General features: G+C 53.3%; 1 protein-coding gene across 3 annotated transcripts; it reads left to right on the top strand.

Moving 5' to 3' along the window:
* The first annotated feature begins 409 nt into the window (after nucleotides 1-409).
* Nucleotides 410-27,288, top strand: ITGAL (integrin subunit alpha L). 3 transcript variants are annotated; one of them, XM_029058366.2, is made up of 31 exons: nucleotides 410-587; nucleotides 3,248-3,362; nucleotides 4,773-4,867; nucleotides 5,288-5,355; nucleotides 7,746-7,863; nucleotides 8,060-8,190; nucleotides 8,291-8,436; nucleotides 9,044-9,173; nucleotides 9,306-9,456; nucleotides 10,973-11,049; nucleotides 11,182-11,314; nucleotides 11,458-11,612; nucleotides 11,759-11,896; nucleotides 12,652-12,849; nucleotides 13,372-13,502; nucleotides 13,682-13,839; nucleotides 13,975-14,132; nucleotides 15,530-15,619; nucleotides 15,876-15,929; nucleotides 16,243-16,316; nucleotides 16,546-16,687; nucleotides 16,782-16,892; nucleotides 18,171-18,250; nucleotides 18,386-18,478; nucleotides 22,402-22,474; nucleotides 22,720-22,827; nucleotides 23,119-23,175; nucleotides 23,333-23,440; nucleotides 23,594-23,689; nucleotides 25,783-25,893; nucleotides 26,665-27,288. In XM_029058366.2, the coding sequence occupies exons 1-31, from the start codon at nucleotides 533-535 to the stop codon at nucleotides 26,830-26,832; spliced, it is 3,522 nt and encodes a 1,173-aa protein (XP_028914199.1). In that variant the 5' UTR covers nucleotides 410-532; the 3' UTR covers nucleotides 26,833-27,288. The 3 variants fall into 3 exon arrangements, with proteins under 3 accessions (XP_028914199.1, XP_028914198.1, XP_028914200.1); XM_029058365.2 differs by having other exon boundaries at nucleotides 15,873-15,929; XM_029058367.2 differs by lacking the exons at nucleotides 410-587; nucleotides 3,248-3,362; nucleotides 4,773-4,867; nucleotides 7,746-7,863 and having other exon boundaries at nucleotides 15,873-15,929.
* Nucleotides 27,289-27,973: the final 685 nt, after the last annotated feature.

Genomic DNA, 27,973 nt, shown 5'->3' with positions numbered 1-27,973 from the left:
ACCCAGGGCTTTCAGGAGCCCTGGGGAGTCCCAAGTCTAAAACGCACCACACCCAGCCGGATAAACACAGAGCCCTGAGGGGTTACTCAATCGAACGGAGATCCCACGCCCAAAGTAAGGTTTGGGCAACTTGCCAGGTGCAGTCTTCCCACCTTTCCGACTTTCCGGTTCTGGGTCCTCTGGGTGAGATGAAGGCGGGGCCCCGAATCCCCCAGAGAGGAGGCCCAGCACCCAGAGGCACTGATGAGATACAGCTGGTTATGGGATGGGGATAAAAGTCAGCCAGCAGAAGCAGGAAATCTACCTCATTCTACTTCCTCTCAATTCTGTGGGTTTCACAACTTCTCCAGTATAAGTTTCCCCCTCCTCCCCTCCTCCGTGAGAAAGCCCCAGTCTAGGCCAGTGGGTAGACTCATTCCCCCTTCCCTCTGAGCTGATCTCCCGCTCTCCCCCTACCTCCGTCACTCATTGGCCCCCCCCCCTTCTCCGGATTCTAGAACTTCCCCTGCCCCTCTCCCCCTCCCGCCCCGGCATGGGGCCTTCGTGCATCCTGCTGGAGACCCTGGTGGTTTTGACACTTCTCTGGGGTAAGTGGAGCCCACTGTAGGTGAAGGAGACAGAGAGAGGTGAGGAGGGAAGGCCGGAGGTCTCGACCGACACTGGAGAGTCCAGGTGGCCGAGAGGTGGAGTTGAGCGGGCTGATTAGGAAACAGATGTTGCGGGGGAATGGGGAGTTCTAAACTGAAGTCAGATTGAGCCCTAACCGTGTGCAGAGCACAGTTGTAAGTTCTTGGGAGAGTGCAATAGAACAATAAAAAGACACACTCCCCGTCCACAACAGGCTTAAGGTTTGGAGGGTCTCGTGGATCGAACAGGGGCCTGGGAGTCAGAAGGAGCTGGGTTCTAATACCGGCGCTGCCATTTTTCTGTTGTGTGACCTCCAGCCACTCAGTTCGCTGGACTGGGCCTCAGTTTCCTCATCTCTAAAACCGTGAGCCCCACGGGGGACAGGGAGCGTGTCCAACCTCATTAGCTTGTATCCACCCCGGTGCTTGGGACAGTGCCTGGTATATGGTAAGCGCCTAACAAAAAGAAACGTATGGAATTCGGGGCAGAAAGGGAGTCGGGGGAAGACAAGGGAGGAAAGAGATGAGCAGAAAATCAGAAGCGGGACTATATTGAGGGGGAAAGCAAAAAAGAGAGATTAAAAAAATGTCTAGCCATCCATGGTATTTGCTGAACACCTACCGAGTGCGAAACGCCTCGCAGAGTGCTTGGGAAAATACGACGGAATGTGGTTCCTGCCCTCAAGGAGCCCTATAAACTGTAAGCTCCTTCATTATTATGGTGCTTGCTAAGCGCTTACTCTATGAGAAGCAGCGTGGCTTAGTGGAAAGAGCCCGGGCTTGGGAATCAGAGGTCGTGAGTTCTAATTCCGGCTCCGCCACTTAGCTGTATGACTTTGGGCAAGTCACTTAACTTCTCTGTGTCTCAGTGACCTCATCTGTAAAATGGAGATGAAGACTGTGAGCCCCACGTGGGACACCCTGATTGCCCTGTATCTACCCCAGCGCGTAGAACAGTGCTTGGCACATAGGAAGCACTTAACAAATACCACCATTATGATGATTATTATTCTGTGCCAAGCACTGTTCTAAATACTGGGGTAGTTACTAGGTAATCAGGTTGGACACAGTCCCTGTCCCACAGGGGGCTCACAGTCTCAATCCCCATTTCCAGATGAGGGAACCGAGGCCCAGAGAAGTGAAGTGACTTGCCCACGGTCACACAGCAGACATGTGGTGGAGCCGAGATTAGAACCCATGACCTTCTGACTCCCAGGCCCGTGCCATGGGCAGGGAACGTGTCCATCAACTCCGTTGTATTCTAATTGCCCAACCGCTTAGTACAGTACCCTGTGCAGCCAGTAAGCGCTCAGTAAAGATGTTGGATTGCATACAATCATAATGATTCACAGTGAATGAAACGGAGGTGTAGAGAGACTGGGATTCAGGAAAGGGGAATAAGGGATTGAACCAATGTAAAGCAAGTGGCCGAGAGAGCAGATGAGAGTTGAAAATAAAAAAGGCGGGGGAATCTAGGATATCTGGTGCTGGGAGCCGGAGGGGAGCCCCCAGGGGTGAGTTCTGAAGGCTAGAACTGTTGCCGAATTGTCCATTCCAAGCGCTTAGTACAGTGCTCTGCACATAGTAAGCGCTCAATAAATACTATTGAATGAATGAAAATGGACCTCAACATCAACAGTGCCCAACTCAGACCCGGTTAGGAACCACACGGCCTGAACCCAAAGGGGACTCCTGAGCGAGGCAGAGCTTCCACGGCTTTCCTTTCTCCCCCCTTCTCCTTCCCGCTGCATTTCCCAAATGCTCGGTCCCCTGCTTGCTCCCTCATCCACCCAAGGGGCAAAGCGGCACGTTCTCCTCCCCAGAGTCCGATATCGGAGCCCGTCCGGGCCAGGGACGACGGGACTCCTGGACTTACCCCCGGTCTCCTCCCCCAGAACCCAGCCTTCCAGCCTCCCCCGGCTCATTCTCATTTCTTGACCTACAAACACCTCTCCTTTCCCAGAAGCATCTCCTCTGACTCTCGCCATCCGGTTCCCCAGTCGCTACTGCATGGTGGTGGGAGGTCGGGGAAGGGGCTGGGCTGTAATGGAGGACCCCGTGTCCGGGAGTGGACTCGCTGGCCTAGCTTAGAGTCGTGGCAGTGTGGCATAATGGATAGAGTACAGATCTAGGAATCAGAGGACCTGAGTTCTAATCCCAGCCCCGCCACTTACCTGCTGCGTGACCCTGGGCAAGTCACTTGACTACCCTGTGCCCCTGTTACCTCATCTGTAAAACGGGAATTGAATTCCTGTCTTCTCTCCCGCTCAGACTGTGAGCCCCACCTGGGACAGGGACTGTGTCCAACCTGATTATTTTGTATCTACGCCACTGCTCAACACAGTGCTTGGCATCTCCTAAGCTCTTTAATGAGTACCATAATTAGTATTAACAGAAGTCACAATTATCCCTTCTCCCTACCCCCCGCCTCCCAAGCCTTCCAACTCTTTCCAACCACCAGAGAGACATCGCCTTGGACAATGACTCCTGAGACCCCTTCTCCCTTCTCCCTCCTTCCCTCTCTAAGCATCCCTCATGGATGGGAGGGAGGAGGCAGGCACCCCGAGGATTCTGGCGGGGCACCGAGAGTCTAGATGTGACGTTTCCTGTTTCCCCCTCAGCCAGAGTCATGAACTTCAACCTGGACACCAGGACCGCCTGGAATTTCTCTTCCCAAAATGCCGGGATCCAATTCGGATACCGGGTGCTGCAGATTGGGGGCACGTCAAATCCCAGGTGAGGCCCTGGGCGAGAGAGAGGGGTTAGGGACCGGTCGGAGAACGGGTACTTACCGAGCACCTATCAAGGACAGGGCACTGTGCTAAGTCCTACAGAAGCAAAACGACAAATTCCCACGGGCAGCCGACATTCTAACGAGGGAGGCAGAAGTTATAAAATATTTACAGATAGTGGGAGCGGGAATAAAGAACAAGAATAAGAGGGGGAGAAGGAAGACACATCGGGATAAATCAGAATAACTGAATCAATCAATCGATAGTATTTATTGGGCACTTACTGTGTGCCAAGCACCGTACTAAGGACTGGGGAGAGCACAGTACAATAGAGTTGGTAGACAACTGCCCTGCCCTCAAGGAGCTTACTTCTCTCCCCAAGTGCTGAGGATGGGCGTGAATACATAAATGCTAAGGGTGGTTGTTGGGTTGCTACGGCTCAGGGTGTCGGGAATGACCGGGGAAAACTGGTGTGGAAGGGGTGGGATTTGAGTGAGATTTTGAAGATGGGGAGGGCAGGCAGAGGTCTTTCTGGTGGATTTGGGTGAGGAGGGAGTTCCAGGCCAAGGCTGGGGTGGGAGGTGGGCAGCATAAATGAGACCTAACTGAGTGGAGAGTTGAGAGCCGTTCGAGACCCGTTAGAAGATGGGCTGGGGAGGACTGGAGAGTGCGAGCTGGGGAGCGGCAGGGGAGAGAGTTGACACGCAAGACGGAGAGATACGGTGGATAGCCTTGAAGCCAAAGGTAAGGAGTTTGGGCCAGATGCAGGGGGCGATGGCCATAACCACCGTGGAAGTCCATGAGGGTGGGAAGAGGGGCCCGAGAGACATTTCAGGTAGATGATCCAGCTGGCAGCGGGAAGGATGGGCAGAACCGGGGAGGGACCGGGGAGTCTGCTGATACACTAGCCGAGTACTGTAAGAAGCGCCTGCTTCTGGGGCTCCCCTTTCCTCTCCCCCTCAGCACCCAGCCAGGGACAAGGGAGGAATTGGAATATAACGAGCGCTGGGCCTGGGGACCCCCTCAAGCACCCCACACAATGGAGGGTGCTCCCACCAGAGGTTCACAGGTCCTTGATGGAGAAGGGTCAACCGCCAGAAGAAACAACATGGCCTAGTGGAAAGAGCACAGCCCTGGGAGTCAGAGGACCTGGGTTCCAATCCCAGCTCCGCCGCGTACCTGCGGTGTGATCGTGGGCGAGTCATTCAACCTGCCTCAGTTCCCTCGCCTGCAAAATGGGGATTCGATACCTGCCCTCCCTCCTACTTAGGCTGTGAGTTCCATGTGGGACCTGTTTATGTGTGTACCCAGCCCAGCGCTTAGTACGGTGTTCGGCACAGAGTGAGCGCTGAACGGATGCCCCGGTTGCCGTTAAGGGGGACTGTGGGGACCACGTGTCTCTGTCTCGTCGCAGTGTGGTTGTGGGAGCACCCGGTGATGGAAACAACACTGGGAACATTTATCAGTGCCAGCCAGAGTCAGGAAGCTGCCTCGTTATTCAACTGAACGGTGAGTGACCCTTCTGGACTCCAGGGAGTGCGGGCCTGGGGGTGGGGTGGAAAAGCAGCGCGGCCCTAGCGGACGGAACCCGGGCCTGGGAGTCAGAAGGAGCTGGGTTCTAATCCCGGCCCTGCCACTCCTCTTTCGTGTGACCTCGGGCCAGTCACTTCACTTCTCTGGGCCTCGGTTCCCTCATCTGTAAAAGGGGGATGAAGACTGTGAGCCCCATGGGGGACAGGGACCGTATCCACCCCGAATAGCTCGCATCTACACCAATGCCTATTACAGTGCCTGGCAGGCAGCAAGCACGTAACAAATACCATTATTATTATATTCATTATTATGAAGAGGAGGAGGGAGATACTGATGATGGATGTAGGTGGAGTTGACCTCTGTCACCTTCGCATTAATTTACCCTTGTGCCCCCAGATACCAACCCCCACTCCAAGTACTTGGGAATGACCTTGGCGATGAATAAGAAAGACGGACACATCATGGTGAGATAAACATTTGGTGAACGTGGGGAAAAACGTGGGGGAAGCAGCATGGCCTAGTGGAAAGCGCAGGGGTCTGGGAGTCAGAGGACCTGGCTTCTAATCCCGGCTCTGCCACTGGTCTGCTGTGTGTCCTCGGAAGAGTCACTTAACTTTTTTGAGAAGGAGCGTGGTCTAGTGAAAATCTTTCCCGGCAGTATCTCCAGAGGAGATCTGCCTTCTCCCAAAATCCACCCCCTCCACCTGCGCACCCGACCCCATCCTTTCACACTTTATCAGACAACTAGCCACCTCCCTTCTTCCCTCCCTAACGACCATCTTCACCTGCTGACTCTCCGATGGCTTCTTCCCCACTGCTTTCAAACAAGCCCAGGTCTCCTCTATCCTAAAACCCCACCCCCTTGACCTCATGACTCCCTCCAGTTAGCGCCCCATCCCCCTCCTACCGTTCCGCTCCAAGCTCCTTGAGTGAGGTCGTCTTCTGCCGCAGTCTCGAGTTCCTCTCCTCCGATTCTCTCCCTGACCCCCTCCGATCTGGCTTCTGTCCCCTTCGCTCCAGAGAAACCTCCCTCTCAGAGGTCACCAGTGACCTCCTTCTCGCCAAATCCAACGGCCTCTACTCCCTCTCGATCCTCCTCGACCTCTCAGCTGCCTTCCACGCTGTCGACGACCCCCTTCTCCTAGAAACGTTATCCAACCTCATCTTCACTGACACTGCCCTCTCCTCGTTCTCCTATCTCTCTGGTCATTCATTCTCAAGTCTCTTTTGTGTGCTCCTCCTCTGCCTCAAGGTCCCTCAAGGTTCAGTTCTGGGTCCCCTTCTCTTCTCCATCTACCCTCAACCCCTTGAACTCATTCACTCCCAAAATTTCAGCTACCACCTCTGTGCAGATGATTCCCAAATCTACATCACCAGCTTGTATCTACCTCTCTCTCCCTCTCTCCAGTTTAGCATTTTCTGCTGCTTTCAAGACATCTCTTTTTGGATGTCCTGCTGTCACCACAAACTTATTATGTCCAGAACAGAACTCCTTATCTTCCCAAACCCAAACCTTGTCCCTTCCCTGACTTCCCCATCGATGTAGATGGCACCACCATCCTTTCTGTCTCGCAAGCTCTTTAAACCTTGTCATTATCCTTGACTCCGCGCTCTCTCTTTCAACCCACATATTCAATCTGTCACCAAATCCTGTCGGTTCAACCCTCACAGCATCGCTAAAATCCGTCCTTTCCTCTCCATCCAAATTGCTTCCACGTCAATCCAAGCATTTACCCTATTCCGCCCTGATGACTGTATCAGCCTCCTTGCTGACCTCCCTACCTCCTGTCTCTCCCTACTCCAGTGCATACTTTACTCTGCTGCCTGGATCATTTTTCTATAAAAATGTTCAGGCCACATTTCCTCACCTCTCAAGAAACTCCAGTGCCCAACCACCTCCATAACAAGTAGAAACTCCGTACCTTCAGCTTTAAAGCACTCGATCACTTTGCCCCTCCCTACCTCACCTCACTCCTTTCCTATCGCAACCCGGCCGGCATACTTGGCTCCTCTAATACCAACCTTCTCACCGTACCTAGATCTCGCCTATCTCTCTGCCGACCTCTTACCCACGTCCTGGCTCTGGCCTGGAACGCCCTCCCTTTTCATATCAGACAGTTACTCTCCCCACCTTTCATTCATTTATTCATTCAGTAGTATTTATCAACGGCTTACTATGTGCGGAGCACTGTACTAAGCCCTTGAAATGTACAATTCGGCAGCAGATAGAGACAATCCCTAAGGCACATCTCCTCCAAAAGGCCTTTCCTGACTAAGCCCTCTTTTCCTTTTTTTCCATTCCCTTCTGTGTCACCCCGATTTGCTCCCTTTATTCACCTCCCTTCCCCAGCCCCACACACTTATGTACAGACCCATAATTTATTTATTTATGTTAACTTCTGTCTCCCCCTCTAGACTGTAAGCTCACTGTGGGCAGGGGACGTGTCTATTATATTGTTCTATGTACTCTCCTAAGCACTTAGGACAGAGCTCTGCACACAGTAAGTGCTCAATAAATATCATCGATTGATTGATTGATTGGGACTCTAGTGGCAGAGAGAGGGAGAGCTGTTAAAGACAAGGTAGACCAAAATTTCCAAACTAGAAACAGGCTGGAAGAGGGAGAATCCATCAATCAATGGTATTTATCGAGCATTTACCGTATGCAGAGCACTGTTCTAAGTGCATGGGAGAGTACAATATAGCAGAGTTGGTAGACACGTTCCCTGCCCACAGGGAGCTCACAAGCAATCAAAGATCGAAACAGAGATAAAACGGAGAGACCGAGGGACCCTTAACAGAGAAAGAAGAGGGACTCTGGGTTAGACCAGAGCCAACTTTGACTCTCCCCCAGGCCTGCGACCCTGGGCTGACCCGGAAGTGTGATCAGAATCTCTACATCAGTGGATTGTGCTATGTCTTTCCTCCGAGCCTGGGGGAGCCCACTCTCAGCCTGCGCCCCGGATATCAGGGTGAGAGGAGATACCAGAGCTGGAAATACAGCTGACTCTGAGGAGGGCCGAGAGGAGAACTGAATATAAATGTGAAACCGTCGCTGACTCCGTGGCTGGGGGAGGCAGCAGTCACGTGCCCTACCGAACCAGGCTGGGGTGGGGGTGGAATCCACAAAGTTCCTTCACGGGCCTCCTTTGCCTCTTTCTCTGGCAGAGTGCCTGAAGGGGAAAGTGGACTTGGTGTTTCTCTTTGACGGATCGGAGAGCATGACCACCGAGAATTTTCAGAAAATCGTGGAGTTCATGAAAGAGGTGATGCGGAAGCTCAGCAACACCTCCTTCCAGGTAGGAAGTCTGAGGCAGGATGCCTGGGTTCTGGGCCTGGAGGTGGAAGGGGGAGGGGAGGACAGGTCCTCCGATTTCTCGTGCCTTTACTGTTCCCTAGTTTGCCGCCGTTCAGTTTTCAAGCACGGTCAAACCTGAGTTCTGCTTCTCCGATTATGTCCGCGAGAGAGATCCAGATGTTCTGCTCTCCGAAGTGAAACACATGAAATCACTGACCAACACCTTCAGCGCTATTAAATATGTTGTGTGAGTCCTTCGGAGGGTCGGGAGAAAAGAGAACGAGGAGAGAGAGGGGTGGAGGGAAAACCCGTCAATCGGTATATCAGTCCAGCAAGCAATAAAGCCAGCAGAGCTCTGTACCGAGTGCTCGGGAGAATCCGGTCCACCAGAGTTGGTAGCCACCTTTCCGACCACGAGGAGCTTAGAGTTTAGGGGGGTGGTGGAATAGGTCCAGGGAGCTACGGAGAGAGCTAGCCTACAAGTCCTCAAGAAAGACAAGGGGGAGAAGGAGTTGGGGAAGCTGTGAAGGAGAGAGCGGGCTTTCAGAAAGGTCTCCTGTCCTGGGCAGCAGTGCGGCTTAGCGGACAGAACAGAGAGCTGGGAGGCAGGGACCTGGGATCTAATTCCGGCTCTACCACTTACCTGTTGGGTGACCCCGGGTAAGACCCTGGACCTGAGTCTCCTCTTCTGTCAAATGGGGATTCGATAGCCATGCTCCCTCCCACTGAAGACCCCCATGCAGGATGGGGACTGTGTCTGGCCTCATTATCTTGTGTGCTCAGTACACAACTTAGAACATAGTAAGCAATTAACAAATACCACAATTATAACTACATTATTATTATTATTACAGGTCTAACATATTTGAGGCTGAGAAGGGGGCTAGAGCGGAAGCCACAAAAGTGATGATCATTATCACAGACGGAGAAGCCACGGACAGGGGAACCGTCACTGAAGAAAACATCATTCGCTATATCATCGGGGTAAGGGGGACGCAGCTATCCGACCCCCTGCTCTCCTAAAACCCTTTCCTCCCTGGCCGTCCCTCCCAAACCCCAGGCTCGCTCCCGCTTTAACCAGGGCGGAGCCCCTAGTGACTCTTGGATTCGCCACAGATCGGGAATAATTTCGAAAGCGGGGACACGGAAGAGTACCTCAGCCAGTTTGCCTCGAAGCCCGTGAAGCAGTTCGTGAAGGTTCTAGACACATTTGAGAAACTCAAGGGACTGTTTGATGAGCTGCAGAAGAAAATCTATAATATCGAAGGTAACGTGACTGGTCTCGGGCGAGCCGGAAGAGAGAGAGAGAGAGAACGTTGTGAAGTGTAACACTGCTATACACTCAGTTATGAAGTGAGACCTAAAGGTGCGAAATCCTACATCTAGAAGAAGTCTTGAGAAATCACTCCAGTCCCCGGGCTTGTGGGTACCCTCAGGACCCTCAGTACCTTTCTAGAAACCCAGTTTAAAAATTTTTTAGGGTACTTATTGAGCGCTTACTATGTTTCAAGCACTGTTCTAAGTTCTGGGATGGATTTGGGTTTATCAGGTTGGACCCAGTCCCTGCCCCACATAGGGCTCACAGTCCAAGTAGGAGGGATTAGGATTGAATCTCCATTTTACAGTTGAGGAAAGTGAAACACCAAGGAGTTAAATGACTTGCCCGAGATCACACAGTAAGGAACTGGCAGAGCCGGGATGAGAACCCAGGTCCTCTGACTCCCAGAACTGGGCTCTTTCCACTAGGTCACGCTGTTTCTCCTCGTGGGCAGGTCCTCATCTAATAATAATAATGATGTTGGTATTTGTTAAGGGCTTACTATGTGCAGAACACTGCTCTAAGCACTGGGGGAGATGCAGGGTCATCAGGTTGTCCCACGTGAGGCGCATAGTCTTCATCCCCATTTTACAGATGAGGTAACTGAGGCACAGAGAAGTGAAGTGACTGGCCCACGGTCACACAGCTGACAAGTGGCAGAGGCAGGATTCGAACCCCTGACCTCCGACTCCCAAGGCCGGGCTCTTTCCACTGAGCTACGCTGCTTCTCTACCAATTCTGTTGTACCCTACTGTCCCAAGCACTTCGTACAGTGCTCTGCACACAGGAAACACTCAACAAATACCACTGAGTGGTCAACTGATTGCTATCCAACCCTTTCCCTGTTCTCCCCGCTACTTGGACTGTGAGCCCCATGTTTGTACGGGGACTGTGTTGACCTGACAAGTTTCTCTCTGTCCCAGCGCTTAGTACAGTGCTTGACATACAGTAAGTGCTTGAAAAGCCCATAATAATAATAACCTAGATCCTTCATAATGCCCCCACTTGCTCCCTTTATTCGTCACCCCTCCTGGCCCTACAGCACTTACGTACATATCCGTAATTTATTTATATTAATATCTGTATCCCCCACAGACTGCCAGCTCACTGTGGGCAGGGAATGTATCTCTTTATTGACCTGTTGTTCTCACCCAAGTGCTTAGGACAGTGCTCTGTACATAGTAAGCTCTCAGTCAATATGAAGAATGAGTGAGCAGTTTAAGGCTATTTCCTCTTCTTATGTCCTCCATAGAAATGGGGAGTAGCTGAAAGAAAAGACAGTCTTCCAGAGGCTGAAAATCTGTCGTCGCCTCTCGGTCTTCTCTCCTCCAAGCTAAATTCCCCATCCCCCTCAGACTTTCCTAGGCGTCGTGCCCTTAATTGTCTCGGCGGGCGCCTTCGCGGCCGGCCGGCCCCGCGTCCTTCTGGTTCTCAGCCTGGGCCCTCCCTTTCTCTTACCTCACAGGCACCAGTAAAGAGCTCAACACGAGTTCCTTCCAGATGGAGATGTCTTCTAGCGGAATCAGCGCCGATCTCTCTGGGGTGAGCCGGGGACCCCGGGGCAGGCGGCGGAGGGGACTACAAGTTAGGGAAACATTCGGGACAAACACTGAGTCACAGCTGGCTCCGGAGGGGGGAAAAAGGGCTAGCGGCGTCCCTCTTCCCCCGCTGCAGAGCCACGCTGTCGTCGGAGCCGTGGGGGCCAACAACTGGGCCGGAGGCTTCATAGACCTGTGGAGAAACCTGACGGAGGACACGTTTGTAGGCCCCAAGCCTCTGAACTCTTCCATGGAGGATGGCTACTTAGGTGAAGAGCTCTCGCTTTCTATCTCTGACCCCCATCCCCTCCTTTGGGCCCTGCCCCGCGAAAGCCCCGGTTCTCCCCGCTGGACCCTCTTCCTTTCCCTGAACCCTGAGGTCCCATCCCCCAGGCCCGGGCTCTTTCCTCAGGTTATACGGTGGCCTGGCTGCCTCAAGGCACGAGGAGGATGTTGCTAGCAGCGGGAGCCCCCCGATATCAGCACGTGGGACAAGTGCAGCTGTTTCTAGCACCGGATAATCGGAGCGGAGAATGGGCCCAGATCCAGAAGCTGAATGGGAGCCAGGTGGGTGTGTTGTTCGTATGAAGGTGTGTGGGTCCGGGCCCGAGGAACCAAAGTGGTGGGATAGAAAGAGACGCGGATCAAGTTGTCCCCAGAGGGGCCTCTGTCCTTCCTCATACGCCTTCTCCTCCATCTCCATCCCGCTCTAGATCGGCTCCTATTTTGGCGGAGAGCTGTGCGGGGTCGATGTGAAGGGAGATGGGGAGACAGAGCTGCTGCTGGTCGGGGTCCCCCTGTTCTACGGGGGAAGGAGAGGGGGCCGTGTTCTCGTCTACCACTGGAATCAGGTAGGGACCGGGAGGCCGGAAGGAGAGAGGGAGCTGAGGGGGAGGCGTCTCTTCTCAGGAGGTGGGGGAATGGGGAGAGAGCGTCACAGGGGAGACCAGGCAGTGGAGAGAGAGGTAACATGATCGGAACCAACTTACCAAATTTATAAGGCACTTATTTTGGGTGGAGCACGAGGGGCGATCATCGGATCGGACCCGATCTCCGTCCCACCTGGGGCTCCCGTTCTAATATCAATCAGTCGACCGATCCATCCCTCTAGACTGGAAGCTCCTCTAGACTGAAAGTTTGTGACGGGGCAGGGAATGTGTCCTTTTATTGTTATATGGTACCCTCCCAAGTACTTAGTACAGTAAGCACTCAATAAAAACGATTGAAAGACTAAATGAATGAATGGCATTTATTGAGCATTTACTGTGTGCAGAGCACTGTATTAAGCTGTAGGGAGAGTACAGTATAACAGACACATTCCCTGCCCACAGGGAGATTACACTCTGTTGGGGGGAGACAGACATTAATATAAAAAAATAAATTCCTGATACGGACATAAGTTCTTTGGGACTGGAGTGGGTGGGGTGAGGGGGTAAGAGCGAGCATCTGACTCCCATTTTGCCAGTGACGAAACCAAGGCCCAGAGAGGTGAAGTGGCTCTGCCGTGGCCCCACGCCAGGCCGGGGGCCGAGCCAAGACGACCGTCTCCAAACTCCCAGCGCCGCACCTACCCAATAGGCCTTGCTGCCTCTTTTCTTCCCCTCAGGCACAATTCCAGAAGCTGCTGGAGCTGCAAGGGGAGCCCGGTCACTCCCTGGGCCGTTTCGGAGCGGCCATCGCTGCTCTGGCGGACATCAACGGGGACAGGCTGACTGACGTAGCTGTAGGAGCGCCCATGGAAGAGAAGGGAGCCGTATATATCTACAACGGGGTAGAGGGTGGGCTCCACTCCCAGCCCAGCCAGGTGAGGTCTCTCCGGATTGCTTCCTGGCTCTCGGATCTAATAATGACAATAATAACAATAATAATTGGGGTGTTTGTTAAGTGCTCACTACGTGCCAGGCGCTGTTCTAAGCGCTGGGGTGGACACAAGCAAATCAGGTTGGACACAGTCCCTGTCCCAAGTGGGGGTCACAGTCTCAATCCCCATTTTCCAAATGAGGTCACTGAGGCCCAGAGAAGTGAAGTGACTTGCCCAAGGTCACACAGCAGACAAGTGACGGAGCTGGGATCAGAACCCCTGTCCTTCGGACTCCCAGGCCCGTGCTTTGGTCACTAGGCCACGATGCTTCTCTAGCGGTTTTCCCCTGTCCCCCCGACAGGAGACCCCCCCATCAGGCCTCCCTCCTCGGGGTCTGTGTCCCCAGCTCGCTAACAATCAACGAGTGGTCTTTATCGAGCTCTTACTGTGTACAGAGCACTGGACTACGTGCTTGGGAGAGGACAATAGAGCAGAGTTAGGAGACGAGTCCTCTTTCGCCCCCAGCGGATCGAGGGGATCCAGGTGTCCCCCGGCCTCCAGTTTTTCGGCCGCTCCATCCACGGGGTAATGGATCTTGGAACGGACGGCCTGACGGATGTGATCGTGGGGACTCGGGGCCAGGTGGTGGTGCTCAGGTGAGGATGGCGGGGACGGGACACTCGCTCTTGGGCTCCGGCTGAGAGCGGAGGGACTCGCCGTTCTGGCTGAGGCGGTGGGGTGAAAGGGAAAGGAGTCGCTGGGAGGCCTGGGGTCTTATCCTGAGGTCAGAGGTAATTGGATTGTTTTTCACCCGTCCCTCTCGTCCCTTCTCCAGGTCCCGTCCCGTGGTGGACATCACCTCGTCTCTGACATTCCACCCGCTGGAGATCCCAGTGCGGGAAGTAGAGTGCTCTGTGCGAGGAGGCTCGAGGAGACTGGAGATGAACCTCACCGTCTGCTTCTCGGGCAAGAATCTCACCCCCAAATTCCAAGGTGAGCACTGTTCCTCCTCCCTTCTTCTTCCAGAAAGCCCCGTGGCCTATGCCTCCCCCACACTGATTCTCTACTTCGACCCAAACCCCGTCTCGGGTTCCCCCTAGTCCGCTGACCCCCAAGATTCTCTCCCAGGGCCTCTGGACACTGACCTCAAATACACTCTGGAGACGGATGGACATCGCACCAGAAGCCGGGGCGAGTTTTCCCCGGGGATGCGGGATGTCAGAGGGAACGTGTCCATCGTCCCAGGGACGGAAAAGTCCTGCCTCCAGCATAAGCTTCTGTTTCCGGTGAGCCGGCCATGGGGAGCTAGCTCTGGGGAAGGAAGACCCAGACACTCAGCACAGTGGTCTCTCGGCCTGTTCTTTTTTTTTTCATGGTATCTGTTAAACGCTTTCTATGCGCCAGGCACCGTACTAAGCGCTGGGGTAGATACTGGCTAATCGGGTTGGACACGGTCCCCGTCCCAAATGGGGCTCCCAGTTTTAATCTCCATTTTACCGATGAGGCAACTGAGGCAACAGAGAAGTGAAGTCGGTCAGTCAGTCGTATTTATTGAGTACTTACCGTGTGCAGAGCACAGTACTAAGCGCTTGGGAGAGTACGATATAAGACTGTAACAGACACATTCCCTGCCCACCATGAGCCCGGCCAAGGTCACAGAACAGTCCAGTGGTGGAGCCGGGATTAGAATCCAGGTCCGTCTAGCCACTAGGTCACGTAGCTTCTCTATTAGCAACTGGCTGAGCTCACGCCTGACCCCGTCCCCAACCCCCGCTGTCTGCCGGCATCCGCAGCCCCACCTCCTTAGAGGTCGGGTGCCCATCCCGGCTGCCCGGGCACACCGTCAAAACACCCGTAGTAATAATAATAATCATAACGATGGTATTTGTTAAGCGCTTACTATGTGCTGAGCACTGTTCTAAGCGCTGGGGTAGATGCAGGGTCATCAGATCGCCCTATGTGGGGCTCACATTTTTTAATCCCCATTTTTCCAGATGAGGTAACTGAGGCCCAGAGAAGTGAAATGACTTGCCCAAGGTCACACAGCAGACAAGTGGCGGAGCCGGGATTAGAACCCACGACCTCCGACTCCCGAGCCCGGCCTCTTTCCACTGAACCACGCTGCTTCCGTAATGTGAAGCACGGGCCCGGGAGTCAGAAGGACCTAAATTCGAATCCCAGCTCTGCCGCTTGTCTGCTCTGTGGCCTTGGGCAAGTCACTTCACTTCTCTGGGCCTCGGTACCCTCATCTGGAAAATGGGGATTAAGACTGTGAGCCCCACGTAGACTGTGTCCAACCTGATTAAGTGGTGTCTACCCCAGTGCTTAGAACAGTGCTCGGCACAGAGGTTGCACTTCACGAGTACCATAATTACTATTATTATAATTAGAGGTTCCACCTCCTTTATGGTGGTTTCTCACCCTTGTGAATCTTGAGGCCCTCTAAACTGTAAGCTCAAAGTGGTCAGGGAGTGTGTCTGTTCTATTGTACTCTCCCAAGCTCTCAGTACAGTGCTCTGCACACAATAAGCGCTCAATAAATATGACTGACTGACAATAGGGTAACACTGTGATGCAGTTGGTTCTGGAGAGAGTCATGTGGGTGAAACACTGTAATGCAGCTGGCTCTGGGGAAGGGCGGAATCACGGCCAAGTCTGATGCCAAGGTGCTCACTGTCTCCAGGTCTGTGTGGAGGACATTATTTCCCCTATCAGCATCTCCCTAAGCTTCGCCCTTCAGGAGGAGGCTGCGGGGAGCCTTTTGATGGACAAGGTAGGATCATGGGTCCGGGGGAATGGGAGAGAGATTATTCCTGGGAGGTCTGGAACGGGATGAGCGGGGGTGGGGGGCGGGGCGGGCTGCCCCAGTGTCGTCGACCCATTTCTCAGGGCCCCTCGGAGCTGGCTGTCTGGGGTTTGGGATGAGATGACTCTGCCAGGGCTAAGATTGGATGTGGTCAGGGGAAGTGGGAGCTGGAGGCTCCCCTTGGCTGTTCACCTCTCTCTTTTCCGCTCCAAACTGACAGCAGGAGAAGAGGGTGAAGCCCATCCTGAATCTCTCTTCCCACACGGAGACCTGGGAGGTAAGAGTGGAAGGGATTGTTGGGGAAAGGGGGAAAAGGGGGTGGGAATTCTCTCATATTGCACTCTCCCAAGCCGAAAGCTCACTGTGGGTAGGACATGGGTAGGTAGGAATTTATCGAATTATATTAATGATCATCTCCCCCAACCTGGGAGACTGTAAGTGCACTGTGGGCAGTGAATAAGTCTGTTTATTGTTGTATTGTACTCTCCCAAGCGCTTAATACAGTGCTCTGCACACAGTAAGTGCTCAATAATTGCAACTGCCTGACTGACTGGTTGGAGGTCTTGCTGACGACTATTTCCTGTTCCCAGATTCCTTTTGAGAAGAACTGTGGAGAAGACAAGAAGTGCGAGGCCAACCTGAGCCTGCGCTTCAGCCCCAAAGGGTCCGTGGACTAACAAGCCAGCCCCTCCAGCCTTCTGGTCTACCCCGATGGGAGCCTCCCACCCCCGACCTCGACCATCCTCTTCCATCAGGGCTCTTTGTTCTGGCCCAGATGCTCCTGATCTCTGATCTCTCGCCCCCAAACCGCCCTGACCCGCTCTGAGCACTTGCTGTTGCCTTCCTGACCCCCTCCCGCACACACTTTTTCCTCATCTCTGTTCTTCTCCTAGATCCCCAGTGTTGCACCTTTCTCCATCATCCAACCTGTCCATCCTCCTGGAGCTGACAAACAGGGGAGAAGACGCCTACAGGGTGCAGCTGCATCTGGCCCTCCCCACCGGCCTCTCATTCCGCAAAGTCTCAACGGTTGAGGTAAAAGAAAATGGGGGCTCCTGCCCCACCCCCCTCCACCCAAACCTTGACTTTCTCTAGCCAACTCCCCCCTTTCCCTTTCTCTCTTCTTCAGCCTCATACACATACTCCTGTGATTTGTGAGGAGGGAACCAAGGAGTCTGTTTCCCCCGTCTGGACCCTAGCCTGCAATGTGAGCTCCCCTATCTTCAAAGGAGGCTCTAAGGTAAGAAATATGAATATTTCTGACGAGAAACAGCGTGGCCTAGCGGATAGAGCCCGGGCCTGGAGGTCAAAAGGACCTGGGTTCTAATCCCAGCTCCTCCACTTGTCTGATGTGTGACCTTGGGAAAGTCACTAAACTTCTCTATGCCTCAGTTACCTCATCTGAAAATGGGGATTAAGGTTGTGAGCCCCACGTGGGGCACGGACAGTGTCCAACCTAATTAACTTGTATCTACCCCAGGGCTTAGTACAGTGTCTGGCTCGTAGTAAACGCTTAACAAATACCATTCAAGAAAGAAAAATAGAAATGATAATAATACCCCCCTTCTAGACTGTAAACTCACTGTGAGCAGGGATCGTGTCTGCTAACTCTATTGCATTGAACTTTCCCAAGCAGCGCTCTGCACATAGTAAGTGCTCAATAAATACCACTGATCGGTTGACTGATTAATAATAAAACTGGCATTTATCGAGTATCCATTATGGGTCAAGCACCGGATTTAGGTACAAGATGATCAAATAGAACACATTCCCTGACCCTCACGGAGTTCACAGTAAGAGGGAGGGAGAACAGCTGTTTTATCCCCATTTTAGAGGGGAGGAAACTGAGGCTCTGAAAGGTTAAGTGACTTGCTCAAGGTCACCACAGGTGAGTGGCACAGCCAGGTCTGTGAGCCCGGTCTCCTAGTCTATCAGATACACTCCCTCTTGGGGCTGACAGGCCTCTGTCCCCCTGGGCCTCAGATTGGGCCGGAGGCCTGAGGAGACACTCCTGGATTTTGGGAGGGAAGCCAGGACCAGAGGATGAGATGCGAAGTCCAGGAGAGCAAAACCCTGAGCTTTGGGGAGGGCTAGAGGAAAAGCAGAGGGCCACGGGAGAATGCCAACATACTAAGAAGCCAAAGGGGCAAAACGGTAGTGGTGTGGCGAGGAGTCCTCATTTCTGGGGCAGATCAGACCGTAGGGAAGGCCCGTAACCTTGAGGACCCAATCCTACCTTAGGGAAACAGCTCGGCCTCCTGGAAAGAGCACAGACCTGGGAGTCAGAGGACCCGGGTTTTAATCCTGACTCTACCCCTTACCTGCCGGGTGACCTTGGGTGACTCACTTAACTTCTTTCAGCCTCAGTTCCCTCACCTGGGAGATTCAGAATCTGTTCTCCCACCTACTTAGACTGTGAGTCCCATGTGGCACCTGCTTATCTGGTATCTACCCCAACACTTAGGACAGTGCTTGGCACATAGTAAGCACTAAACTATTATTATTATTTACTCTTCAGGTCCTGATCCAGATGGTGTTTGATACCCTGTTGAACAGCACCTGGAAAAACTCCCTACAGATAAAAGCCAACACCAGCTGGTGAGCAAGCCCAGGCCTGGCCTACCTATCCCAAAGCCAATCACGCCTCTGAGGTAATCTCACTTCCTGCCTCTCCCCACACCTATCAAGCCTTCTAAAACGACGCCCTTCCCTCTCATCTTGTCTCCTACGCAGTGACAACGAGGACTCGAGCCTGTGGAGCGATAACAGTGCCGTGACAGAGATTCCCATCCTCTACCCCATCGTCGTTGACATCGGGATCGAGGAGTGGGTTTTCACCTTGTAGTCCCCCGGTCCCCAGACCTTTTTCTCCAATGGTCTTTGTTAAGCGCTTACTATGTGCCAGGCGCTGTACTAAGCACTGGGGTAGATTGGACACAGTCCCTGTCATTCGTTCCTTCATTCATTCATTCGATCGTATTTGTTGAGTGCTTACAGTGTGCAGAGCACTGTACTAAGCGTTTGGGAGAGTACAATACAACAATAAACGGACACATTTCCTGCCCACAACAAACTTAAAGTCTAGAGGTGGCGAGAAAAGACAGTGATATAAATAAATACATTACAGAGACGTAGATAAGTGCTGTGGAGCTGGGAGGGGGGAAGAACAAAGGGAGCAAGTCAGGGTGAGGCAGGAGAGAGTGGGAGAAGAGGAAAGGTGGAGCTTAGACAGGGAAGGCCTCCTGGAGGAGATGTGCCTTCGATAAGGCTTTGAAGGGAGGGAGACTCTTTGTCGGATTTGAGGAGGGAGGGCGTTCCAGGCCAGAGGCAGGATGTGGGCGAGGGTTCGGCAGTGAGATAGGCGAGATCGAGGCATGGTGAGAAAGTTAGCATTAGAGGAGCTAAACTAAGTACGAGCTGGGTTGCAGTAGGAGAGTAGAAAAGTGAGGTAGGAGTGGGTAAGGTGATGGGACTGCTTTAAAGCCAGTGGTGAGAAGTTTCTGTTTGATGCAGAGATGGATGGGCAACCACTGTGATTTTTGAACATTTTCGTAGAAAAATGAGCCAGGCAACAGAGCAAAGTATGGACGGGAGCGGGAATAGGATGATAGGATTTTAGCAGTTTGATATGGAGAGGAAAGGGGAGATTTTGGCATTGTTGTGAGGGTGGGACCGACAGGATTTAGTGACGGATCGAATACGTGGGTTGAATGAGAGAGAGGAATCAACGATGACGCCAAGGTTATGGGCTTGTGGGACGGGAAGGATGGTGGTGTCAACTACAGTGATGAAAAAGTCATGAGGAGGATAGGATCTGGGTGGGAGGATAAGGAGCTCTGTTTTGGACATGTTAACGGGAGGACATCCCAGAAGAGATGTCTTGAAGGTGAGAGGAAATTCGAGACTGCAGAGAGGGAGAGAGATCAGGGCTGGAGATGTAGATTTGGGCATCATCTGCATAGAGGTGGTAGTTGAAGCCATGGGAGGGAATGAGTTCTCCAAAGGAGAACTCTGGGGCTCACAGTCTTGATCCCCATTTTACAGATGAGGTCACTGAGGTACAGAGAAGTGAAGTGGCTTGCCCGAGGACACCCAGCAGACAAGTGGCAGAGCTGGGATTAGAACCCAGATCCTTCTGACTCCCAGACCCGGGCTCTCTCCTCTAGGCCATGTTGCTTCTTGTGCTGCTTCTCTTTTCTCTCTTAAGAACCCAGGCATCCTTCTCCTTCTCCCCAACCCCCTACGCCACCAGCCTACCTCTCCATCCCCAAAGCAGCCTCCACGTTTAAAAACAGAGAGCCTGGGTATCCCATGTCCAGCTCTGGCATTCCCCTCCTGACACTACTAAGGTTGGAGAATCCAGGAGCCTTTCCTTCTTTCTACGCATCAGCCGCTCCCGGTCTGTCCGCCTCCTACGCTCCTATGCTCGAGCTGCTGAGCGCTGCTGGCGAAAGTCCAAGCACCGAGCCGACCTCACACACTTCAAATTTATCCTTTCCTGCCTTAACTCTGCCCTCTCCTCCGCCAGGCAAAACTTCTTCTCCTCCCTCATCGACACCCATGCCCGTCACCCCGCCGATTGTTCCGGACCTTTAACTCTCTCCTTAGGCCCCCTGTTCCTCCCCCTCCCCCATCTCTCACCCCCAATGATCTGGCCACCTATTTCCTCACGAAAATCAACACGATCAGGTCTGAGCTCCCCAAAGTCACCCCTCCGCCTCTCCCCTCCCCCCCACCAATCCCCTCCCCTACTTTCCCATCCTTCCCTGCAGTATCCTCAGAGAAGATCTCCTCCCTCCTCGCAAGTGCCACCCCCTCCACCTGCGCCTCGGACCCCATTCCCTCTCACCTTATTAAAACCATCGCCCCTGCCCTCCTCCCTTCCTTAACTTCTATTTTTAACCACTCAATCTCCAATGGCTCCTTCCCCGCTGCCTTCAAACATGCCCACGTCTCCCCCGTCCTAAAAAAACCCGCTCTTGACCCCACTTCCCCCTCCAGTTATCGCCCTATCTCCCTACTACCCTTCCTTTCCAAAATCCTAGAACGAGTCATCTACAATCGATGCTTAGAATTCCTTAACTCCCATTCTCTCCTAGACCCCTTCCGATCTGGCTTCCGTCCCCTCCACTCTACCGAGACTGCTCTCTCTAAGGTCACCCGTGACCTCCTTCTTGCCAAATCCAATGGCTCCTACTCCATTCTGATCCTCCTTGACCTCTCTGCTGCCTTTGACACTGTCGACCATCCCCTCCTCCTCCATACCTTATCTCACCTTGGCTTCACGGACTCCGTCCTCTCCCGGTTCTCCTCTTACCTCTCTGGCCGGTCATTCTCGGTCTCCTTCGCTGGCGCCTCCTCCCCCTCCCATCCTTTAACTGTTGGAGTTCCTCAAGGGTCAGTTCTTGGCCCTCTTCTGTTCTCCATTTACACTCACTCCCTCGGTGAACTCATTCGCTCTCACGGCTTCGACTACCATCTCTACGCAGATGAGACACAGATCTACATCTCCGCCCCTGTCCTCTCCTCCTCCCTTCAGGCTCGCATCTCCTCCCGCCTCCGGGACGTCTCCACCTGGATGTCGGCCCGCCACCTAAAACTCAACATGAGCAAGACTGAGCTCCTCATCTTCCCTCCCAAGCCCGGTCCGCTCCCAGACTTCTCTATCACCGTGGATGGCACGACCATCCTTCCCATCTCTCGGGCCCGCGATCTCAGTGTCATCCTTGACTCGTCTCTCTCGGTTCACCCCACACATCCTATCCGTTACCGAGACCTGCCGGTTTCACCTCTACAATATCGCCAAGATCCACCCTTTCCTCTCCACCCAGACGGCTACCTTACTGCTACGGGCTCTCGTTATATCCTGGCTTGACTACTGTGTCAGCCTTCTCTCTGACCTCCCTTCCTCCTCTCTCGCCCCGCTCCGGTCTATTCTTCACTCCGCTGCCCGGCTCATCTTCCCGCAGAAACGATCTGGGCATGTCACTCCCCTTCTTAAACAACTCCAGTGGTTGCCTATCGACCTCCGCTCCAAACAAAAACTCCTCACTCTAGGCTTCGAGGCTCTACGTCACCTTGCCCCTTCCTACCTCTCCTCCCTTCTCTCTTTCTACCACCCACCCCGCACGCTCCGCTCCTCCGCCGCCCACCTCCTCACCGTCCCTCGGTCTCGCCTATCCCGCCGTCGACCCCCGGGCCACGTCCTCCCGCGGTCCCGGAACGCCCTCCCTCCTCACCTCCGCCAAACTGATTCTCTTCCCCTCTTCAAAACCCTACTTAAAACTCACCTCCTCCAAGAGGCCTTCCCAGACTGAGCTCCTCTTCTCCCTCTACTCCCTCTGCCACCCCCCCTTATCTCTCCGCAGCTAAACCCTCCTTTTCCCCCTTTCCCTCTGCTCCTCCCCCTCTCCCTTCCCATCCCCACAGCCCTGTACTCGTCCGCTCAACTGTATATATTTCCATTACCCTATTTATTTTGTTAATGAATTGTACATCGCTTTGATTCTATTTAGTTGCCATTGTTTTTACAAGATGTTCTTCCCCTTGACTCTATTTATTGCCATTGTTCTTGTCTGTCCGTCTCCCCCGATTAGACCGTAAGCCCGTCAAACGGCAGGGACCGTCTCTATCTGTTGCCGACTTGTTCATTCCAAGCGCTTAGTACAGTGCTCTGCACATAGTAAGCGCTCAATAAATACGAATGAATGAATGAATGAATGAATGAATGAATGAATCTCACCCCGCAGGCAGAGCAGTACCACTCACTTCAACTTCACCTCCAGAGGTCCCAAGAATCACATGTTCCAACATTCCTACAAGGTATGAGGAGGCTGGGTAGCCACAAAATCTGGGTCTGGAGCCCGGAGTGGAGACCAACACCTTAGTTCTGGGAAAGGGGGAGGAATCTTGGGATCGGGAGGACCAGGGGGTCCCGAAACAGGAAACTCTGGGGTGGGATCAGAGGCCGAGAGAGAAGACCCAGGAGGAGGGCGGAGAGACGCCCTCCCCGCTCCATCCCTCCAGAGTCGGACGGAGCCCTGCAGATGCTCTTTTCCCGGCTCCAGGTGAATATCCAACCCCTCATCAACTCGCCATCGACTTTAGATGTCTTCGTCATGATGCCGGCGACTCAGCCCGAAGCACTCATCCAAGGCAACTTGAGCATAGATGGGGTGAGTGCCACCCGGGGGCGATGACTCGATCGATGGCATTTATCGAGCGCTTACTCTGTGCGGAGCACTGTACTGAGGATTTGGGAGAGAACAATACAACGCGATTAACAGCCACGTTCCCTGCCCTTATAGCTTATAGTCTAGAGGGGGAGAGGGGCATTAATATAAAAAGTCATAATACAGAATTTAAAGATATGTACCGAAGTGCTGTGGGGTTGGGGGTGGGGCGAATATCACGTGCCCAAAGGTGACAGATCGAAGCACAAGGTGCCAATCTACTGCCTTCTCTAGGAGTCACAGAGACGCTGCCTGAGGAAGCCCGTGACCAAACTGCCCTCCACCATTGAGGTATGTGGCTGGAAGACGACATCTGAGTCGTGACCGAGGAATGAGGATTGTTCGGGAATGGGGCCGGAGGGCCGGAGCCCTGGGTTCTTGGGGTGGGCTGGGCAGGATGGGAGCGCCCCGGGACCGTGCCATCCAGCTGACCAAATTCCTCCCTCAGTTCCCCAAGACCAGCCCCGTCGGAGAGGTCTTCCACTGCACCTTTGATTACCAAAATGAGTTCTCCGTCCATGTGAAAGGACAGGTGGAACTGAGTGAAAAGATCAAGGTACTCCATTGGAAGGGAGATGGGGAGTTGGAGCTAAACTGGGATCGCCTGGGTCAACTGGGGTTGGAGGGGAGGGGAGAGGGAAGCACCCCAGCCCCTGCTTTCCTTCTGACCTCCCTCCTGCTCCCTTCCTCCCTCCCTGTCCCCCTGCAGGACTCTTCCGTCATCAAGTTCTGCAGCTCCATCTTGGTTTCTTTCAACTCGGATGAGTTCTTTCACCTCCACGGCCGTGACTTCTCCCAAAGCCAGGTAGCCCCTCTCCCTCCCAGCCTATGAGAACCTTTCTCTTTTGTCGCGGCCTCACCCTTTTCCTCGTGGCCTCTCCCTTGAATTCGAGAACCTCCTCCTCTGTCGCTCCCTTCGTCTGTTCTCCCTGGCTGCCCTTCCCGTCCGCCTGGCCTGATGGGAAGACCCTGGGCCTGGAAGGCAGAGGATCTGGGTTCTAATCCCGGCCTTGTCGTTTGCCTGCTGCGTGACCTTGGGCGGGTCATTTCACGACCCGGAGCGGGTCTCTGTTTCCACATCCCCCCCCGCTATCCTCCCTACCCCCCTACCTCCCAAGCCCGTAACCTTGGCGTCATCCTCGGCTCGACGCTCTCCTTCCACCCACGTATTCAATCCGTCACCAAATCCTATCCGTTCTATCTTCGTAACGCTGCTAAATTCCACCCTTTCCTTTCCACCCAAACCGCTACCCCGCCGATCCAAGCACTTCTCCTATCCCACCTTGACTACGGCGTCTGCCTCCTCGCTGACCTGCCAGTCTCCTGTCTCTCCCAGCTCCGATCCATACTTCGCTCTGCAGCACCTGTCGTTTATCAACAAAAATGTTGAGTTCACGTCGTCTCCCCGCTCCTCAAGAACCTCCAGTGGCTGCCATCCACCTCCTCATCAGATAGGAACCCCTTGCCCTTGGCTTTAAAGCACTCAATTCAGCTCTCCCCATCCTTCTTCACCTCGCTAATCTCCTACCACAGCACAGCCCACACACTTCACTCCTCTACGCTGGTTTACTCTCTGTGGCCCGATCTCATCTATCGTACTACCGCTCCCTTTCCCCTAGCCTGAGTCTCCCTCCCGCTCCAAATACGCCAGACCACCACTCCCTCCACCTTCAAACCATTACTAAGGTCACCTCTCCCCCAAGAGGCCTTCTCCGATTAAATTTTCCTTTACCCGCTCACTCTCCCTTCTGGCTCATCTACACCCTTCAATCTGTGACCTTTGGACATTTGGTATTCACACCACCACCACCACCCGCAAACCCACAGCACTTTTGTACAGATCTTTAAATTACCTATTATAAATTATTTATTCACAGCAAATATGTATGTATGAGAAGCAGCGTGGCTTAATAATAATAATAATAATGATGTTGGTATTTGTTAAGCACTTACTATGTGCCAAGCACTGTTCTAAGCGTTGGGGGGATACAAGGTAATCAGGTTGTCCCTCATGGGGCTCACAGTCTTCATCCCCATTTTACAGATGAGGGAACTGAGGCACAGAGAAGTTAAGTGACTTGCCCAAAGTCACACAGCTGCTAAGTGGCGGAGCTGGGATTAGAACCCATGACCTCTGACACACAAGCCCGTGCTCTTTCCACTAAACCGAGAAGCAGCATGGCTCAGTGGAAAGAGCATGGGCTTAGAAGTCAGAGGTCATGGGTTCGAATTCTGACTCCACCACTTGTCAGCTGTGTGACTTTGGGCAAGTCACTTAACTTCTCTGGGCCTCAGTTACTTCATCTATAAAATGGGGATTAAGACTGTGAGCCCCACATGGGACGATCTGATCACCCTGTATCCACCCCAGCACTTTGAACAGTGCTTGGCACATAGTAAATGCTTAACAAATACCATCATTATTATATACCCATTATTTCTTTATGAAGGTATATTAATGTCTGTCTCCCCCTCTAGACTGTGAGCTCGTTGTGGGCAGGGAATGCATCTGTCTGTTTTTATACTGCACTCTCCCAGGTGCTTAGTACAGTGCTTTTCACACAGTAAGCACTCAACAAATACTGTGAGCCCGTTGTTGGGTAGGTATTGTCTCTATCTGTTGCCGAATTGTATTTTCCAAGCGCTTAGTACAGTGCTCTGCACAGAGTAAGCGCTCAATAAATACAACTGACTGAATGAAATGCGATTGATTGAATGAACGAATGAATCTCAACATCTGTCTCACTCTCCAGACTGTAAGCTCGTTACGGACAGGGAACGTGCCTGCTTAATTCTGTACTCTCCCAAGCACTCAGTACCGTGGTCTGCACAGAGTAAGTGCTCAGTAAATACAACTGATTGATTGGCTGACTTAACAAATATCAACTTCATTACTAGATCACCACAGAAGTAGACCTGGTGTACGAGAAGAACGCTCTGCTCCTGTACTTACTGAGTGGAATTGGGGGGCTAGTCCTGTTGCTCCTGATCTTCCTGGTTCTGTACAAGGTGAGAGGGGCTTTGCTGAGCATCCTGCCGGGTGTCGGCCGGCTGACGTGGGGAGGGCCTGACCCTCGTTGGGTGACGGACAAATTCATGTCAAGAGACCAAAGGTCGGAGGGAGAAGAGAGGAAGCAGCTGAGTGAGACACACAGCGATTGCTGCCTCTTAAGTGTGTGTGGGGGGCACTGGTAAGCTCCTTGAGGGCAGGGATTCATTCAGTCGTATTTATTGAGCGCTTACAGAGCACTCTACTAAGTGCTTGGGAGAGTACAACGGAACAATAAACAGACACATTTCCCTGCCCACAGCGAGCTTACAGTCTAGGTGGGGGAGACAGACATTGATCGAAATAAAGAAATTACAAATCCGGACATAAGTGGTGCAGGGCTGGGAGGGAGGAGTGAATAAAGGGAGCAAGTGCAGAAGGGAGTGGGCGTGGGGAAAGAGGAAGGGAAGACCTCTTGGGGGAGATGTGCCTTCAATAATGCTTTGAAGGCGGGGGGAGGGTCATCGTCTGTCGGATTTGAAGGGGGAGGGCGTTTCGGGCCCGAAACAGGATACGGGCGAGGGGTCGGCGGCGAGACAGACGAGATCGAGGTACGGTGAGAAGGTTAGGGTTAGAGGAGCCAAGGGGGCAGGTTGGGTGACTTCCAACTCTATTGCACTGCTCTCTCCCAAGCCCTAACTACGGCGCTCTACATACACCAATTGCTCAATAGATACCACTACTCGATTGGCTGCCCGGCGGCTCATTCTCTCTTCTCTCCCTTTTTGCAGTTTGGCTTCTTCAAAAGGGATCTGAAGGCGAAGTTGAATGCCGCTAATGCCAGGAATGGGGCAGAGGAAGGAGAAGAGGGAGGAACTCCCGATCCCAAGGAGGAGGAGGAGTTGGTGGATCCTGGCTGCATGGAGCCCCTCAGAGAAGAAGTCTCCCCAAGTGCCTGAACCCCCACAGGATGAACAGGGAAGACTCGTCTCCTTCTCCTTCTCCCCGAGGCCTGGGGACAGAGACGCTGCTTTGAATCAAATCGCCAAGCATCCCCTTCGGGGATCGGATAACTCCAGGGGTCTCCCAGAATCCATTCGGCCTGTGCCGAAGCTTCAGCCTCTCCTACCGAGCATTCCGGAGGCAGAAATGAACGGGGCGCTTACCCTGAACCGGACAGAGAGCCGGGCGCCAAAGTGAAATGCCAACCTACCGCTGACACTGGAGGCTAGAAGCTGGAGGAGGTCAGATTGGTTGGAACTAAGTCCTGGATGCTCTTTGTTTCTTTTCCCTCTCCCGCAACCCTCAGGTGATGTGATTCTTGAAGCCAATTAATGGTAATTTCCCAAACATTTGGTACAATTCTATGTACCAAGTGGGTGTTTAATAAATAAGCCACAGGTGGACTGAATCACTGGAAGGGGCTGACAGAGATGACAATTCTCACCTCCTAGGCCCCCCCCCCCCGCCCCTTCCACGACCCCATCCCTGCCAATTACATCTCGCCTAGTTGAACCAGGCCCACCAGGCGCCGCCGTCTTCTCAGGGTTCAAGTCCTTTTTCTCTGGGAACCATGTGAAGAATTCCACTTCCTTGATTAAGGGGGCAGGTGGCATCCATCGTGGCCTAGTGGATAGAACAGCGGCTTGGGAGTCAGAAGGACCTGGGCTCTAATCCCGGCTCCGTCACGTGTCTGCCGCGTGACCTTAGTCAAGTCTCTGACCTTCTCTGGGCCTCGGTTGCCTCATCTGTAAAATGGGAATGAAGAGTGTGTGCCCCTTGTGGGACAGGGACTGTGTCCAACCCGATTAGCTTGTATCTACCCCAGAGTTTAGTACAATGCCTGGCACATGGCTTAACAAATACCATGGGGAAAAAAAAAGACGAGGAGAGGGTTCCTGGGCAGGGGCCCCTATGGCCCCTATGGGGCTGTGGGCTTAAAGCCAGGCCTCTAAGTCACTGCATCTGAAAGGACTCTGCTCACCAGGCCTGGGTATGAGACAAGGGGTAGGGGATGAGACACGTGTGGCCCGATGGAAAGAGCCCGGGGCCTGAGAGTCACAAGACCTGAGTTCTAATCCCAGTTTTGCCACTTGCCTG

Source organism: Ornithorhynchus anatinus, chromosome 2 (genome assembly GCF_004115215.2).
Source record: "Ornithorhynchus anatinus isolate Pmale09 chromosome 2, mOrnAna1.pri.v4, whole genome shotgun sequence".
NCBI classification, from domain to species: Eukaryota; Metazoa; Chordata; class Mammalia; order Monotremata; family Ornithorhynchidae; genus Ornithorhynchus; species Ornithorhynchus anatinus.
This window is presented reverse-complemented; position numbering and strand designations above follow the sequence as displayed.